The sequence below is a fragment of the Poecilia reticulata genome, linkage group LG17, assembly GCF_000633615.1.
Source record: "Poecilia reticulata strain Guanapo linkage group LG17, Guppy_female_1.0+MT, whole genome shotgun sequence".
Lineage (NCBI taxonomy): Eukaryota > Metazoa > Chordata > Actinopteri > Cyprinodontiformes > Poeciliidae > Poecilia > Poecilia reticulata.
This window is the reverse complement of record NC_024347.1, coordinates 22336334-22354704: the sequence shown is the minus strand read 5'-3', so window position 1 is coordinate 22354704 and position 18371 is coordinate 22336334. Positions and strand designations below refer to the sequence as shown.

Here is an 18371-nt window from a genome sequence, read left to right as displayed (position 1 = left end):
TTATTTCACATATAACAAGATATTCTCTCCATGTTAAAAGTAAAATAATCTGCCAGAGCAGCTAATACTTTTTATTCAATATTAAGAAATTATTGACTAAAAACAAGCTCCTATATTTTGTGAAGTTACTTTTGAATGATTTTTGTCTTATTTCAAGTGCACTAAGATATTTTCACTAGAAACTAGACAAAGATACTTTGATTTTGTGCTTTTGAAGTGTTGTCTCAGTGGTTACTGCATTAAACAATAATAATGTTCTTGTTTTCAGACCATTTTCCAAATCTTATAAAGTATTTTTGATCTAGTTTTTAGTGCAAATATCTTAGAGGAGTTTGTTTTAAATTAATAACTTTCACTAGCAGATTAGTTCACTTATAACAAGTTAGCTTTCCTATGTTTTGCAGTGAAACTTATATTGACTTAAAACAAGCTCCTATATCTTACTGAAATCCTGTAAAATAGTTGATATGATCAAAAATAGTTGGTAAGATTTTGTGTTTTTGCAGCTCAAAGATGCTCTTTTTTGAATTTTTATTCTAAAATTAATTGTGGTTATTTTTAAACCCACCTTTATATTTATCCCCTGTGATTATTTAACCCAATAATGCAGCGTCATGCCATACCAGGACACCCAAAAAAGAAACATTACAGGCTTGGTGTTTGGACTCCTTCAGGTTTTACTGCCAGGTCTTAGCAGTGCAGTGATAAATATTCTCTGTGTTTCAGCCAAATTAGGTTTGGAGAATGTTTAGACTGTGGTATCATTTTGATCTCGGCTTCACTTCTGATTTCTTTCAGGTGGTGGAACTGTCAAACAGAGCCCTGAGCAGCGGCGCAAACTAAATTTGAGGAAACCATTTGCTATTCTGAGTCACGTGTATTTTCCCAAGGCTCTGTGGTTGGGATATAGAGCTGGTGGTCATCGGGACATATGAAACAAATTAGTCCTCTGATGATCTTTTGTTGGCTCCGTCTGCACCCCAAACCACAGCTGCAGTGGCGAAACGAGGTCAGGGCTCGATATAATAATAATTAAAAAGAAAAGGACAGACAAGGTTCCATTGTATGCCTGCAAGATGAGTCTGTGCACGTTGCTGTGGCATGCCAATTGGGAACATAATCAGTGATAGGGCGTCCCGCTGCTTTTTCAAAGTGCACTGGCACAACAAAGAGCATTTGTGTGCGGTGGCGAGAGATTGGCATCAGGGAATGTTTTCCTCTTGGCTTGCATGAGATGGTCATTGAGAGCTGAACACCTGTGGACCAGAATGAAAGAATAACAACCTTGTTTCCCCAGGAAATGATGCGTTTCCTGACTTGTGAAACACTGAGCTAAGATTAGAGAGGCCGAAAAGGCAACTGGGAAAAACATTTACCCGTTAACTTCTGTGACACACCTTTTCCATATAAATACAACAAGCACGAGCAGATATTTTAAAATAATTTTTTTAAAGAAGTAGTCTCTGACATTGACTGAAACGTGTTGTTTTAGACCACTGAATTTATTTGTTTCTTGGATTAAAAACAAAAAACTTTAAAGGTTCAGTATGTATGTCATATAAAATATTATACCATAATAAGGGTACCATATAATGATATATTTTTTATTGGTAAAACCGATACTTCAAGTATAACTTCACAAGTTGCTCAACATTCCTCATTTAAATTTTTTATTATTATAGGCGTTCCCATAAACTTACTTTATTCTTGTATTATTACAACTTTATTCTCATTTTTCTTTCACTTTATTTTCATAACACTATAACTGTATCATCATAATGTTATGACTTTATTCTATTAATAAAAATAAATCTTAGTATTAGGGCCAGACTATCATATTAGGCAGAATATAATCTCAACAAATGGATTCCAAAGAATTTCACAAAAAGAGCAGAATGGTACCAAGAATAAAGCCTTGTGGAATGCCACATGTAAAGAGTGAGAAAAGCTAATTCACCTGTTTTCTAAGCCTGTTAGAAAAAAAAAATCAACAGTTTTTTGGGTTTAAATTTCGTCATTTAAACAATCCAACATATATAGATAGAAAAATTATAAACAGGGAGATTAAATCTCAAAGGATTCCTAGAATGAAGCCTTGTGGAACTCCAAATGACCAACATTCATTTATTGGTTGCAGAAACTCCTACTGAAAAATTGGGCTTAAAACTGAATATGATTGATGGTTTGTAAAGAGATTAAACATAAGATTCTGACTCTTACTGTAACTACTACAGAAGAACCAAAACAGCAGGATTTCATGAGTCCAAAATCAAACTATTAACAGTAACTACAGAACTATAATGTCTTTTAAAGCTGCAATGTGCAACTCTTATTTAAAAAATATGTTTGTTTTTTTAACATGTCTGTTAAATTGTTACTATGTTGTGACAGTTTATGAGACAGATACACTCCCTGAGCTGCTGTTGCCATCTGAAGGAATTTATCACTCTGACCAAAAACAACCAATCACAACCAGGGGGAGGGCCTTAGTGCTGTCAATCAATGTCATGTACTTGTAAATATGCTAATGGAAGAGAAACATCTTAGTGTTACAGAAAAACCATTTATCCAACATTATTGTTGGCCATGCCAACTAGCCTTAGCATTCAGTGGCGCCACATGAAGTGGGTTGACAGCGATAAGCCCCGCCTCCTGGCTCTGATTGGTTGTTTCTAGTTACCATTGGGAGAAAGCAGAGAAGCTCCTTTTTTATCTGTCTCATAACATTCTGTCACAGGATAATAACAGCTTCAACAAATATGTAGAAAATGTTTTTATAAAAGTTACATACTGCAGTTTTAAAAGCAGTGAAAAATGGGCAAACAAGGTTTAATTCTGTTAAATTGAGACTAGCCTTTGAAACACAAAAACTTAAGTTACCAAATCTTTTCTTTATTTGGTACAAGACTGGGATTTTGCTGACAGTAATTGCAAAAATACATTATTCATATACACCTCTAGTAAAAAACACACTATGGAAAACATATCTAAAAATATACAGTAACAGCAGAATAAAAAACAATTTGCAGGAGGAGGAGAGAGAAGAGGGGGCAGGGGTTTATTTTACATGGTTACTGAGGAATGCTAACATATAACAGTGATGGGTTTCTCTTCCCTCAGTCTTTTGGTGCCAACATGTGCCCAGAGATCGGATCGGTTCGGGTCAGAAGAGACAGTTCAAGCACTTGACGGCCTTGCTGCCGTAGTCCAGGCACTCCGGGCCAATGCACTGGCAGCAGGCGTTGTGAAACCAGCGGTACTTTGATCCGCCCATTGACTCACAGTACTGCTTGCACTGACGAATGGAGACGCAGTCGTCAAAGTAAACCACCGTGCACATTTTCTCTGGAAGGAAAGGAAGCAGGTTGAGTCACGGATTCAGCAAAACATGGTTCACAAGAACACATAATTACCTTTAGCCCTCAGTGTTTCTACTTTTACTTAATGGCTTTGCTGTAATTAAGTGAGGCCATGTGTTTTGGGTCGGTGTAATGAGTTAACTGCTGAGCTTTGTGGAAATGCTGCAACTTTATAGCAATGGTTTAAGAGTGAAACGCCAACAAATAGCAGCAAACTAAAACAAAAACATGAAAAAAAAAACAAAGCTCTGCATTATCACAGCTGATCTAACAGAGTTTCTATAAAAACACTGAAAAACTTGGAGTGGTGTTGTGAAAATACACAGAGGTATTTTAATATATAATCCTTTATTTATACAGGAAAATCTCTTAAGACTCAATACAAGCTACTTAACATTTATCATATCATATGATGACCTAAAAACTTAAAATGGCCGACCTGCTTTTCCTCTAAGTTTGAAAATAATTGTAGAAAACCAAAAACTCTGGATTGTTTGTTGACTGTCTCTAACATTTTTTTGTCAATGATAAATTCGTCACTGGCTGGCTGTCACAAAGCATTCTTTCGTACGTTTTGATTGGTCTGGGTGAGTGGTGTCCAAACTTTGATTTAAACTACTGGTGTGCCAAAAAATTTATTAAACTAAAAATGCAAAAATTTGTTTATTGTAAGTATTATTATCACTTTTACCTGCTCAACAATAAACCAATTTAATCCATATATCATTAAAGATTCAAAACATAAAAAGGGCTTCAGACCATTGCCTTATAAAAGAAAAATAGACAATTTCCAATTGTTTCCTATTTTGTTGGCCAAATTTTTACCATTGTTGACTGGTGGTCAGGGGCCGAATCAAAACATTTAAAGGGCCACAAATGGCTCCAAGGCCCACTTTGGGCACCCTTGGTGTTAAGCATTAAGGATGCTATGTGGCTTGTTCAAACGCGAGGTAAGCTAATTTATTAATATTTCAGAATATTTTCAGTTTTTGCTTAATTTTATGATAATTCCTAGTAATTTCTTCAACAATTCTTTCTGAATGTATCACAAAATAATAAATAAATCACATTAATGATATGATAACAGAGGTGTCCAAACTTTCTGTCATTGGGTCAAAAATTGTCAGTTTAAAATTTCTTGCAGGCTAAAAAAAATATAATTTTCAACAAAAATTGTCAGTTTAAAATTTCTTGCAGGCTAAAAAAAAATATAATTTTCAAAAATTAATATCACCAAAAATGTCTCATTTTAACATATATACAGTAATAGTATTTAATAACAATGATAGACTTTATTTATGAAGTTTTTCATACCTTCATTTCTATTTTATTTTGTAGGAATGGAACTGCAGATACAAAACTTAAAATGCTTTTTTTCCACGTTTTGCTTGTTAAACAAAATTCATCCAGTTTGCTTATTAATTTGGTCTCAATTGAAGAAAACTGAAAAAATATTTTGTTCTCAGAAATAAAATCAGGATCTAGGTCAGTCTTAATATGAAAACACTTGATGCATTTAGCCAGGTTTTAATAAACACAGCAATTAAAAGCAATGAGGTGATGTGGTCTTAGTTACCATGACAACAGAAAGAAACTAGAAAGCTTAGAAAAGATTATCACTTTGTGTTGAATATGTCATTTTTTTTAGTAGATTTTGATGTAAAAGCAGTACTTTTGTCCTAATTTATTTATGATTTGAGGTTGAGGGGCTGCAAAAAAATCAGTCCAGGAGTCAAATGGCCCTCGCCCCCTACTTTGGAAAACGAGGTGAGAAGGAACATGCTTTACCGTGAGGATCGATGCCGGTGTGGATGCTGTTCCCGGGCACCGACACGTTCTGCGGCTGGCTGTTGAGCGACTCCAGGAAGGAAACCAGGTTCTCGTGGTGCGTGAACTCCTCCGCCACGGGGAAGGACACCACCATCATGTTGATGGGCGCGTCGCCCTCCGTCAGGGCGCGGAAAAGCGAGGGGATGGGGCGGTGCAGCTCCTCCACCGTGCTCTTGGAGGTGGCAGGAGAGTCGCTGTAGTTCTTGGGGTTACACATCCCTGACAAAGAGAGACGCGTCAGAGGAAACATTTCTGCCTCCACAAGCTGTTCTTGTACTTCCATTTGGGTCTCAACTGCTTCCAAGAAAAGTTACATTCCACAGGAATTACACAGTTACCTAGCAACCCCAGTAGAGCTCCGCCCGTTACCTAGCAACTCCAGTGGTACTGGTCAGCTAGTTTTTACTACTATATGCACTGTACAGCGGCTCTGAAAAAGACAAGAGTTTTGTTTTTGACTTACCATCCAGAAACCACTTGCTGCATTCTCACAGGACGTATGGCTGTATAATTGCTAGTGCTAAAATATTTAACCAGATTAATCCCTCACTAGCCTAACTTTGTAAGCTCCGTAAACCCCTGGCCTATCCTAACCAACCCTGGTCAGGGCAGCATTACGGTCCCCTTTAAACTCAACGGGGTTGGTTTTGGAAAACCACAGCACTGTCAAAAAAAACAGTCTCATCTCAATTAAGGTCTGTTTAACAGTTCGTTTAATTTCAACACAGAAGCAAGTCCCCGCATCCCCAGATACGATCTCCCAACCCTGTGCAACAAGTCCAAGTGAATTACAGCTAATGGGTAAATCATTTAATGGGGGACGGAGTTTGACAGAGGATTTGGATCAGAAACCGACGCTAAAAGCAGAGCCAGAGCAGCTGTTTTAGATAAAACACACTCATGGCTGCTCCACTCCCTCCCTGCATTTTTTTAAATCCAAGCTCCTCCAACCAGCCTCCTAAATCTTCCCCCCCCTGCTCCTCTAAACACTCACACTTCAAAGCAGTCGCCGTTTGGCACAGATAACTTGCTGCAAGTGGAAAACGGACAGTGAAAAAGGGAAGAAAACATAAAGGAAGACAATGTATTCGCTCAGAGCGACAACATCTCCTCGGTGGGCTGTAAAAGCCCCGTCCAGGAGGAAAAACAGCGCTCCAACATCTGCACCGCAGCAGCTGCTGCAGCAGCAGAGCGCGGCACTCAGATCCTTGTTCTTCTTTTCCACATGAAAGCGTTTTAATAAAGCCTCCATGTCAGCAAGCGGAGCAATATCTGTCAGTCAGAGCGGATCTGAGAGATCTGTGATCTCCAGAGTCAGAGGAGAAACAAATTCTTCTTCTCCTTCTTAAATCATGTCTGTGTCTGCAATCCGATCTTTGAATTTTTTTGTGCAAAGTAAGTTAAAGACATCTACAGACATGCCATTAGAAGTGAGTAGAAAACCCAAAAGTCGTACTAAAGTAAAAGTAGCACTTTTACTCAAATAATTAAGTAAAAAGTGGTCCTTCAAGACATTGCTAAAAAAGTAGGCCTATTTGGTAAAACATTTAGTCAGGGACTGAGTTACTGATCAAATACCAAATATTTAAAAATTACAAAATCAGATGAACCAAAATATAAAATTAAGTGCAAATTTTGGTATTTGAAGGACGGTGGATGGATTTGTCAAAATTTGTGTATTTATTATTTGAATGTATTTTGTTTTGTCCAGAAGTTGTTTCTCCAGACATTTATTGGTGTGTTCAGTTCTGTATGCTGCTATTGGCAGTTGGTGGTTACCATAGCAACCAGTAACCGACAGCTCCTCCCCCTTTTTCTGTTGCTGTTGGTAACTGTAGTAGCATGTATTAGGATCAGCGCCGTGTTTTCTTTATAAATATTATATTTTAACATATTTTTTAGACACATTTAATCATATACAGTGTTTCATGAGTAATTTTGCTATGTTTCTGATATGTTTTTAATTGTTTTCATCATTAATGTTGTGCGGTATAGCTACGTTTAATTTTACAACCGTTAGCCGCTGCTAACTGCTCATTGGGAGCCATTGTGTTGTAGTTTGTTTAGGCTTATTTATTGTATTTTATTGAAAGCGTAGGGGCAGAAGCGGATGGAGTGACGTTAACCACCAATCTGATTTCCTCTTTTGTTAGAATAAATTGAGTGAACCTGTCTGTCATGAATCAACCAAGGCGAACAGCGAATACGCGCATCGGCTGCACCTACCAACGCAGTCGCAGCATTCCTCCCACAGGTTCCCCAGACACAGCATGCAGTCTTTGCAGCAGGAGCAGTTTCCATCGGAGGGACGGCACTGGCACAGCTCCTGTAGGGAATGCATGGAGACACGCATGAGAAAAAGAAAACACACACACAACATGCTTAGGAACAACATGAAGACCTCAAGATGCATTTCTGCTTCAAAGCAACGAAACTTAATAATGTACGACGCAGAATTAGGAAAAAAATTGAAAAATACATAAMATTACGAAATTAAAATCGTAATATCACTAGAATAAAGTCATAATATTACGATAATAAAGTCGTAATATTAAGATAAAGTCATAAWWTTACATGAATAAAGTCATAATATTACTAGAATAAAGTCGGAATATTACGATAGTAAAGTTGGAATATTACGAGAATAAAGTTATCATATTGGCAGAATAAAATCGYAGTAAACACATAAGCATCATATTATTACCAGTAGCATCCAGCAAGATGTGTTAATAGATTATTTCTAAAACAAATACCAAAGTATAACTTCACTCAACATTTTTCATTCCTCTGCAGTTTAGACCACATTTTCTCATAATATCACAACTTCATTCTGGTMATTTTTGTTATTCTCATGAAATAATAAATTTTTCTTAACCTGACCCCAACACTCTGTCCTAAGAATGTCTGAGGAGAGATTTAGAAATAGAAATAAGTAAACGTAAYRTGAAAAATGTCAGCTTTAAAATGTTTTTTGGTATTTCCAGACTCTGAGGTGCAGAGAGAGGAGGCAGCGTGTGGCCMAGCTCTTCAAACAGGAAGCCTGTCATTAAACCAGYAACAGGAAGGACAACCACTGGTTTACTTCCAGTACAGTAACTATTACTGGACTAAAAAAAYCAGTGAGTTCACTGGGAAAGGATAACATCGTATTAAATCGAGAAATTTTACYTGAAGTGCACAAAGTTAGCGCGTGTGCTTAGCTACATATTATAAGCCTACAAAATTCAACAGCGTAATGTTCTCTTGTGTTAATTATAATTATAGTAATATTATGAATTTATTCTGGTAATCTTAATTTATTTTTTATATTATTACAACTTTATTCTCAGAGTATGACTATTTCTATATTATTTTGACTTTATTCTCATATTATGGTTTTTTTCTTGTAATATAATAACCATTCTCATAAAGATTTAAAAACCTGCTCGAAATTAATAAATAAAATCAATGTTATGGCTTTATTCTTGTAATACAATCACTTTATTCTTAAGAAATGTATAAATGTTACCTTAAATGCACAAAGTAAGAATATATGCTTCACAACATATTAGGCGACAAAATTCAAGTGCATTATGTTCTCAAATTTTCCAGTTTTGTTTTATTTCTGTCACTTCCTGGAGTATTTTTACTCGTTGGTTGTGATTGGGTCTTTTTTATCGAAGGAACATTCTGATTGGATGAAAACAATCTGTCATTCGCTGGAGGTGTCGTTCATTTACATACGCATTAATTTAAAAACATACAAAAACACATGAAGCTTCACACGTTTTTGATATGTTTGGTGTTCCATACATGAGGAGCAGCAATGTTAGGGCAGAGAGTGTGACAGAGGCTAATTTAGCCATCGAATGTGAGATATAAACGCTCAACACCAGAAATTATTGTTCGTTTACATAAATATATGTGCTCAGATTCATTTCACTGTAGACTCTGATTGGTGGTAAATAATGCCACAGAAATTAAGTTTTTAAGAAAAACTGCATTAGAATGCTCATAAAAGCAACAGTAATCTGGATGAGATGTCTGTTATCTATCTGAGAATGTGAGACGCAGATGATGGTAAATCAGGAAAACATGAGCAGAAACAGCTTTTCCACAACCAGCAGGTCCCGACACGTTCGCCTTCATGTTTGCTCAAGTCTGTCTTCTCTAAGGCGGCGCAGGAGAAAATGAGGCTCAGAGCAACGCATTCAGGACTCTTTTCAGGATTAAGCATCGTTTATTATGATATTAATCTGACTGCAGCGGAAAGTGAAGAAACAAACATGTTTTCTATGTTACATAAAAGTGTCTCTTCTAAGAGGAATATGTATTCCTGGTTCATTAACAACATACTCATGCATGTAGACGCCTTTCAGCGTACAGTTTATTAAATATATGGATTTTTTCCCTTCATGTGCCGTAGGGATGTCAGCAATTTACTCTGCTGACTTTATTCTTTATTCTATACTTTATTGTCATACAACTTTATTCTCGTAGGCTAATGTCTTTATTCTCATATTATTACAACTTTGTTGTATTATTACAGCCTTATTCATATATTGGAACAACTATGTTATGTGAATGGCTTTATTCTTGTATTATTCCGACTTCATTCTTATAATCTGACTTTATTCTAAAAATATAACAATTTTATTGCCATATTTATTGACTTTATTCTCATATTATAATTTTATTCTCTGAATGTCTTGATTCCCGTAATGTGACTTTATTCTAATCTTATTACAACTTTATTTTCATGTTATGATTTTGTTCCCATATTATTACAACTTTATTTTCAAAATATTTCAAATTTATTCTCGTAATATGACTTCATTTTAGTGTTATTACAACTTTATTTTCATGTTATTACAACTTTATTCTCGTCATTTAATGGCCTTATTTTTGTATTACTACGACTTTGTTCTCATATTCTGATTTTATTCTATTATTACAAATGCATTCTCATAATATAATAACTTTGCTATGTTTTATTCAGCTTTATTCTCTGAATAACTTCATYGTTTTATTGTTTCGACTTTATTATCGTAATACGACTTTATCCTACTATTATTACAACTTTATTTTCATATTATTACAACTTTATTCTGGTAACATTATGACTTTTTTCTTGTAAATAAGTTTAATAAATTCAAAAATCGTAGTCTGGCTCTAATACTGAGTTGTACTTCGTGTAAAAAAAAAAAAAAAAATCACACAGAGAAGTTTTCCGTTTAAAGTGACGAAGCCTGAAAAAGATGGCGGTGTGAACACGTTAGTGACCGTTTAGCTCTGCAGCTGCGGTCCTTCATGAGGCAACAGCTCCTGAGTTTAGCTCCGTTTTACCTCATTAGTCACATCGCATTAACGTACTATAACCTCCTGTTAAACCCAGAAACTCAACAGAGRTGCAGATGGAGACATTTTCATGACTCATACAGCCACAAAAGCCACTTTGAAACGTCCATTTAAACTTTCAGGCTAAGTCACATACATGTTAAACACAACAGAAACATATMTTAAATCTTAAATTAAAGGTAGGTGATGAATTGGACTAAACAAGCGGCCTGTTTTTTTAGGCTGATGAGAAATCAAAAGTTTCCAGTTCGAGACGCAGCGCTTCTAGAAACTTCTACAGGAATCAGAGAACAAACACGTCATTTCACTTCGRAGTGGTTCGACTTTGAAGGAGACAAAAGTAAAACCTTGTTGGTGGGATTAAACAGCTCCTTTTTTCCTCCCTCCCGACTCGGAGCAGGGAGCACATTCCTCCACGTCAAGGTCACGACAATAATGGGGGAGGAATTGGACGAGAGGGGGGCAAGAAAACACCTGGAGAACAGAGCGGAGCAGAAAGTTCCCCCCTAACTTTCYTCCTGCCTTTCTCCCTCGTTTTGTTTTGCTCTCCTTTCCTTTCCGTGTTTTTTCTCAGCACAGCTTCCCTCTCATCCTTTCAGGAACCGTCTCCTCCGTGTAAACACCCTCGGCGATGATAAAAGACTCAGAAATGACTCAGCAGCGAGGGATTGCAAAAAACCACACACAGCTCGCATAATCACCGGCTCTCTGCTCCTAAACCTCCGATCAAGACCCGATCCCTCCGCTAATTATACCTCTTGAAGGTGGCGTTGTAAAAAATAAAACTACACAGCACGCAAAGCCACGTTTTATTAACCAGAAATACTCCGAGACATGGAGGCGCTGCTAACATAGGCTAGCTTAGCGCTTTAGCTRTCAGGATAAAGTTAGCAACAAGCAACTAAGCTAGCAAATAAAATAAATAAAAACAAACCTAAGGTGTATATTTATAGAAAAAGTGTTTTTTTATTTTGAAAAGAGTCAAGTGAAAACTAAGTTCGCCCCCTTCTGCTTCCATTGGCGTTAAGAGGAAAATACTAGCTAAGTGCTACTAATTAAATACACCTATAAAAAAAATTAGTTTGGTCAGTTTGAAGCATGAAAAGAWGTGTTAAAATCATTCCTAAATTTGGATCTGGGAATAACGCCACACCAAAAAATAAAAACAAAAACATTTAAAGATCTGAACCCTTTGCTAATTATTAAAGGTGGCATAAGATATAAAACTACATAGCACACAAAGCCACGTTTTATTAATCAGAAATACTCCTTATTTTCTAAAAAATRAGACATGGAAGCATTGCAAATGCATTCAAGCTTAGCGCTTTAGCTGTTTATCACACTAACATTAGCAAGAAGCAACTCTGCTACAAAGCTAAGCCTAAATAAAAGAAACAAAAACAATGCTAAGCTGTTCATTTATAGAAAGAAAATGTGCTCCCAAGAGGAGAGTACTTGCTAATAAAATAAATCAGAAAAAAAGGAGTTTTGTCAGTTTGAAGCATTAGAAGGTAAAAGCATTTCTAAATTTGGATTTGGGAATCATGTCACACCAAAAGAACCAAAAGCAACATTTAAAGTTCTGATCAAGACCTGATCCATTCACTAATTATACTTAAGGTGGCATTGTAAAAAAATAAAATAAAACTACACAGCGCACAAAAACACATTTCATTAATCAGAAATATTCCTTATTTTTCTAAAAAAATGAGAAATGGATGCACTGCTAAYACATCAGGCTAGTTTTGGCAAGAAGCAACTTCTCTAGCAAATAAAGGAAATAAAGACATAACAAAGGCGTTTATTTTAATTTTAAAAATTGTTCTCRATTTTAAATAGAGCCATATGAAAAACTGTTTCATCTGTTTGCAACCATTTTCATGTGCACATTTGTTTACACTGGACTATCCAGTGTAAACAAATTTAAAGTGACAAGACGCCCTAATAAGTAACTTAAAATAGTCAGAAGTATCCAGACTAAAATTTGATTATCTGAGAATGACTGTGCAAAAMTTTTTTACCTATCCTAACCTGCACAAGGAAGGTCACCTTTTGGGGGTTAAATCTTTTTTTCTCACACCATATTTCTGAAACCTTCACTATGTACCATAGCCATAGCAGCCATGTTGGATTTTAAACCAGAGAAAGTTGGGCGACTTTTCTAACTTAAAACGTAGAAATATTGACTCATCGGTCGTCCTAAGTGCCATCCTGAGTTGAATTCATTTTTAAATTTGCAGGTTGTAACTTTAGGTTGARCATGTTGGATGATAACCACTTGAAAAATGAGCRAACAAGCTAGTCGGCACAAGCGGCGGTTGTTACCATCCAACAGCAATTTCCATGCCGAGACAGATGAGGTTATCTTAAAAAGCTCTTATTTGGCTTCTCTTGCTCTCAAGTGGAAACCCAGCCATCAGTCAAAGCGCAGCCGCTGCAGAGAGCGGCGCGTTGGAAAGTGAACATGCGTCTTCCTTAACGACTGTCAGAGGGCGAAATGCTTTGAAACCTGCTGCCCCACCCCACAACCCTGCTCAAGTTCCTAAAAGTACAACACACACACACGCACACACACACACACACACACACACACACACACACACACACCTCCTGCTGACCTCCTCCGACCTCCCACCCTCGGGGGTTTTAGAGAATCCAGACAAATGAGTGGAGGTGGCAGCAGAGCGTGAAAAGCGAACTCCAGACAGCAGATCCAACTAATCACAAGCAACACGGACCATCCAGAGCCTCTGCAGGCGGAGACGTTTCTCCTTCACACACAGGCCGTCACTCTTGTCTCTGACAGCTCGCAAGTTAGTGTCAGCGAGGTCGCAAGAGCTGCAGAGCTCGTTACGATCATTGGAAAGAAGTCAACTGGAAGAGAAGAAGAGAGGAAGACTGCCGATGTGATGAAGAAATGGACCAGAGATGAACTCTTAGGCTGTTTTCGCATCTGATTGTGCGGTAGGTTTGGTTCAAAAACTGCAACATTTGTAACCAAACTTGTAAAAACATGTTCCCCTCCTCGCCTGTAGGGGCACTGCATCAAGAGCCACTGAAGAAAATTAAACGAAAACCTCAGAAGAAGACAGGAGCRCAACTCCCTGCTTCACAAAATGCAAACGAAAATGGAGAAGCGTCAGATTTTTGTGGAAGTTGGATTTCTCTTTTGTCTTATGTAAAAGACAACAAGCCATTTCTCTCGCTGGCGCTAGGCTAGCCTGTTTGTCTTAGTTGTATTTACCCAGAATGCCCTGTGCTGCAGTCCACTTCCTGTTTTTGGAGCAGTCTCCGGTCTGCTGGACGTTCAAACTAAGACCGATGTTTTTAGGCGAACCAAAATTCGCTTTTTTGGTCCTCATCACAGTTTGATTGCGCATCACATCTCCCMAAACAAACCGGACCTTCTGAACAAACGGCCCAGAGTTTTATGGGTGCATTCACACCAGCCGTGTTCTGTTCGGTTTATTCTAATTCTAGTTTGTTTGTGTAGAAAGTCCGGTTCGTTTGGGGAGGTGTGAATGCACAATCAAACTGTGATGCGGACCCAAAAAAAGAACTCTAGTCGCCTAAAAGCCTCTTTCTTGGTTTGGTTGAAGTGAACTTTTATGCGGTTTAAATGCATATGTGGACGCAAGTGGACCTGAGACCRCTCCAAAAGAAGKWAGTGGACAACAGTGTAAGGCATTCTGGGTAAATACAAGCAGAACAAATGCGATGCCAAAGCTAGCAGGAGAAATGGCTCAGGGTCGCTAAAATCTGACGTTACTCCATTTTGTTTGCATTTCCTGAAGAAGGAAGCTGCCTTCAGAGCCTTCTTTAGAKGTTTTCTTTTCCTTCAGTGGTTCCGGTTGCATAAATTAGTTGCAGATTATTTCAGTCATCAATTAATTACTATTAATCTGATTAATCATTTCACCCTATTACTAAATTAGTTGACATTTCAATAATTGATTAATCGTGATTAATCGTTACAGCCTTGTATAAAACTTTCCTCTGGCATCAGACAGGAGGATGTTAGAAAAGGGAAATTTTCCATGATTCAGAGGAACAAGCAGGACTTTTATTTAAAAAGCAGTTCAGGTGGAGTTCAGACATCTAAACATTTCWGCTCCAACCCGACTTCCCTCCATCTTATCCGAGGAAGTGATCTGCATTCCTCACTGCAGACGGCAGCTGAAGCTTCTTCTTGGCTCTCCCACACCGTTCACGTCGAGAGAATCAAAAATCCTGGCTGCGTTTTGCTGCTTTTATCTGCTCAGAAGATCGGCGCCGATTGCATCATCCGACCGAGATCCCAACCCCACAATCATCCCTCCGTTTCCCTCGCAATCTGTGGCCAGGATTTAAGGCCTCACCTGAATGAGGCACTTGCTGACGTCGCTGGCGCAGAGGGCTTTGTTGCAGCCGGAGGTCAGCGAGAGTCCGGCCAGGAGGAAGAGCAGCGCTGCCGTGGCGGGGAGGATCAGCTGAGCGGACCTCATCCTGACGGTCTCACCAGCGCGCGACGGGAAAACACCTTGAAGCACAARGAGCATCAACAACAACGTTTTTATTCAGGTTTTGATTCCAAAGCAGCCAAAATAAGAAAAAAGTTTTAAGAACTTTCGTAAAGTTTGAAGAAATCAAATTTAAAACTGTCACAATTAATCGATTACTGAATTAGTAATCAATTAATTGTTAATTGGAGTATTTGGGCTCAAAAAAGGCAATTTGGTGGGAAACAAAAAGATTAACTGAGATTAATCATCTATTTAAAATTCTCAACTAATTTAACAATCAAATAACTGTTAACTGGAGTGTGAAGACTCAACAAAAGGCCATTTTGTGGAAATAAACAGGACGTTTTACATATGGCTGAAACGATTAATCGTGAATAATCAATTATTAATATAATCGTCAACTAATTTAGTAATCACAATCAACTATTAATTGGACTATACAGACTTCAAAAATTGGCCACCTGCTAAAGGAACAACCCATTCAGAGCAGAAAACTGTAAAAAAAAATAAACAAGTTTCACATTTAAGATAACAACAAATCTGATTTATCTGTAAATCTGTTTTACCCAAAACACCTTAAGAGGTACTTTTAACTCCTGTTAAGCATATTTTCCTATCCAGTTATCAATCAATTTATCACATTATTGAAAGTATTTTTTTTGTTGACATGTTATTGCATTTTAGGCAAAAAAATGTTAGTTAATGTGAGTTAATAATGAATTCTTACTTACAATAACGGCCTGATTAATCGATTAATCGTTAGAATAACTGAATTATAAAAACCTTCAGCTGCAGCTCCAATTCTTTACATTTTATTAGCCAAAGTTACTAAAAGTTGTTGTAGGAGGTCAAAGAGGTCGCAGAKCCCTGATTTGGGTTTTATGCAGCAATGCACTGATTACAGTTTTCTGATCGATTACCGATTTTTAAAAAGCCTGATGTTGGCCGATACTGATTTGTTTTGTTTGAAATTTTGCTAAACATAACAACAAAGTTGTTGAGTTTTAGACCTTTGCAGAGAAAGGTAAGATTGTTTTCACAGATTTCCAAGATTAATTAAGATTTATTGCTGCAACCTCAGTTTTGTGGCAAAGAGGCTTTAAGTTGGGCATCAGGAATCCTGGCTGCAGTGGCAGAAACAATAAAACATGACGAATGTTCTCTGCCAAATATTTAACCTTTTAGGCAAAATCAATCAATCAAGGCGGCTCAAAGTGCTTTCAATCATAAAAACCGATAAATAAAAAGTAATAGAAACATCACAGTCACCAGAAAGAAAAAAAAAACATTAGATTTTATCGAGTGACATCATCAAAATCAYAGATACGCATCAAATATTTTGGTCAAAGTTCCAGTGATTGTTGTACAAAATCAACTCAGAGTGCACTGTGAAGCACGGCGGCGGCAGCATCATGCTGTGGGGATGCTTCCATTAGCAATCGTTTGAACAATATATCTGGAACACCAAAGGTTTACGTCAAAGCGTCTTCACGAGTTAGAATGGTCTAGTCAAAGCTCGACAGAGAATCTGGCTGAGCTTAAAGTTGATAACTGCTGCGCTGAAATCAAAACATGCCACTTTTTAAAATAAGATTTTACATTTACTTTCCAATTACTCACTACTTTCTGTTGATCTGTTACAGAAACCCAGTTAAATGGATYAAAGTTGGCGGATGTGAACAGAAACATTTTATTCCAGCTGCTTCTGAAACGTTCAGTTTGTTTCAGGTCGAAACTCTTTTTCTCTCTGCGTCGCTAACCGGACTTTAAATGTGAAAAGGTGGAGCAGCGGGAGCTGATTGTCCTGTAAATTTGTAGGAAATCGCCGCTAAACTCTGATTTCTGCAGATGGAGAGAGAAGAAAAGGCCCGCAGTCTCATCTCATTCAAAGCCAGCGCTGCTTTTTCTTTTTTTTTTTTTTCTTTTTAAGGAATAACAATATGCGCAACACATCTGGCAACATCAGCTGCCTGCATCCATTTTCTGACTCTGTGTGTGTGTGTGTGTGTGTGTGTGTTGCACTTTCACACACACACACACACACCACTCTGTTTTTTTTATATACATCGTCTCCACTTCACATGACGAGGAGAAAACATGTGAGGGACATTAGCTCCCTCATTCCTGAGCTCCTTTCTGCTTTTTCTTCTCCTCCTCTCCCTCTTTTTCTCTCCCTCTCTCTCTTTTTTTAAGTTTCACTCGCACGCAAGCGCAGCAGCACCGATTAAAAAGGTGTTTAAACTCACCTGAACGCAGTCGATAAGCTTCCAGGTTGGGTTTTTGTAAGAGGCGGAGGTGGTTTTCTCTTTGAACTCCTCCGGGATGGTGATCCGCCGCCGCTCCGGTGTCCACTGTGTCCAGAGGGCGTCAGTCTCTCCGCAGCACAAAGCGGCAGGCAGTCAGGCGCCTTAAAGGCACACGCTCCATTTTCAAAGCGAAGTCTCARCGGAGAGAAAACACCGGCGCCCGAAGTCAAACAGATCCCAAATCAGCGCACCGAGACTCGGATTCAGAGCAGAGCGGATCAAGAAGAAGAAGAAGAAGAAAAAAACGTGCGTAAAAGCCCTGCGTAAAACCAACACGTGAGCGGGCTGGCTCAGGTTGCGTGATGGAGCTTCTTCTCCTCCCAGTTTGCGGGTCCTTTGTCTCCTCTCCTATCSGCGGCGCGTTGGGTGCGCCTCGCCAGGTGAGGAAGCCGATCGGGCGCCCCGCTGGGCGGCTCGTTCATAAGGCGATGCGCCGCTGCAGCTCCACAGGTGTTCAGCTGCAGCTTTAACCTGATGGCACGACGTGACAAGAATAACACACAAAACACCTYCTAAAGTAAAGTTTTTTATTGTCTAAATCGACACATGGTGTAGATTTAGACAATAAAATAAAATAACTTTTGGAAAAAAAATATTTATGATCAGAGTAACCAAAAATTGTAGTCAAGTAACAGCAGCCACTACTTTAACATATTTGCTCGAGTAAAAGTAGAACGTTGTCCAACATGTAAACAAAAAAAGTATTTGGTAAAAAGCTACTCAACTGCGTAACTGATCAAATGATCAATCATTTAATATTTAAAACTTACATCAGACGGACCAAAATATAAAGTCAAGTGGAAATTTAGGTATTTTTAGGATGAAAATGACAATAACTCATAAAAAAACAAACAAAAAACTAAATCAGGCTAAAGAAAAAAACCTGTATACGTTATACATCTTCAAAATTATATAGATATAGCTTTGTGTATTTATAGATCAATTTATCTAAATATATATGTCTATATTTATATTTGTGTATATATGTAGATGTATACACACATCTATCTCTGGCCTCCATCAGGAATTTGCATTGC

At 37.8% G+C, this 18371-nt stretch overlaps 1 protein-coding gene across 1 annotated transcript; it reads right to left on the bottom strand.

Annotated features, from left to right (window-relative positions):
• Positions 1-2871: 2871 nt before the first annotated feature.
• twsg1a (twisted gastrulation BMP signaling modulator 1a) lies at positions 2872-17592 on the bottom strand. The gene is made up of 5 exons (XM_008434326.2): positions 17275-17592; positions 14885-15045; positions 7416-7515; positions 5148-5408; positions 2872-3345 (listed from the first exon to the last, which is right to left on the bottom strand). Exons 2-5 carry the CDS (start codon positions 15008-15010, stop codon positions 3164-3166), a joined length of 669 nt encoding a protein of 222 aa, XP_008432548.1. The 5' UTR covers positions 15011-15045; positions 17275-17592; the 3' UTR covers positions 2872-3163.
• Between the last annotated feature and the right edge of the window lie 779 nt (positions 17593-18371).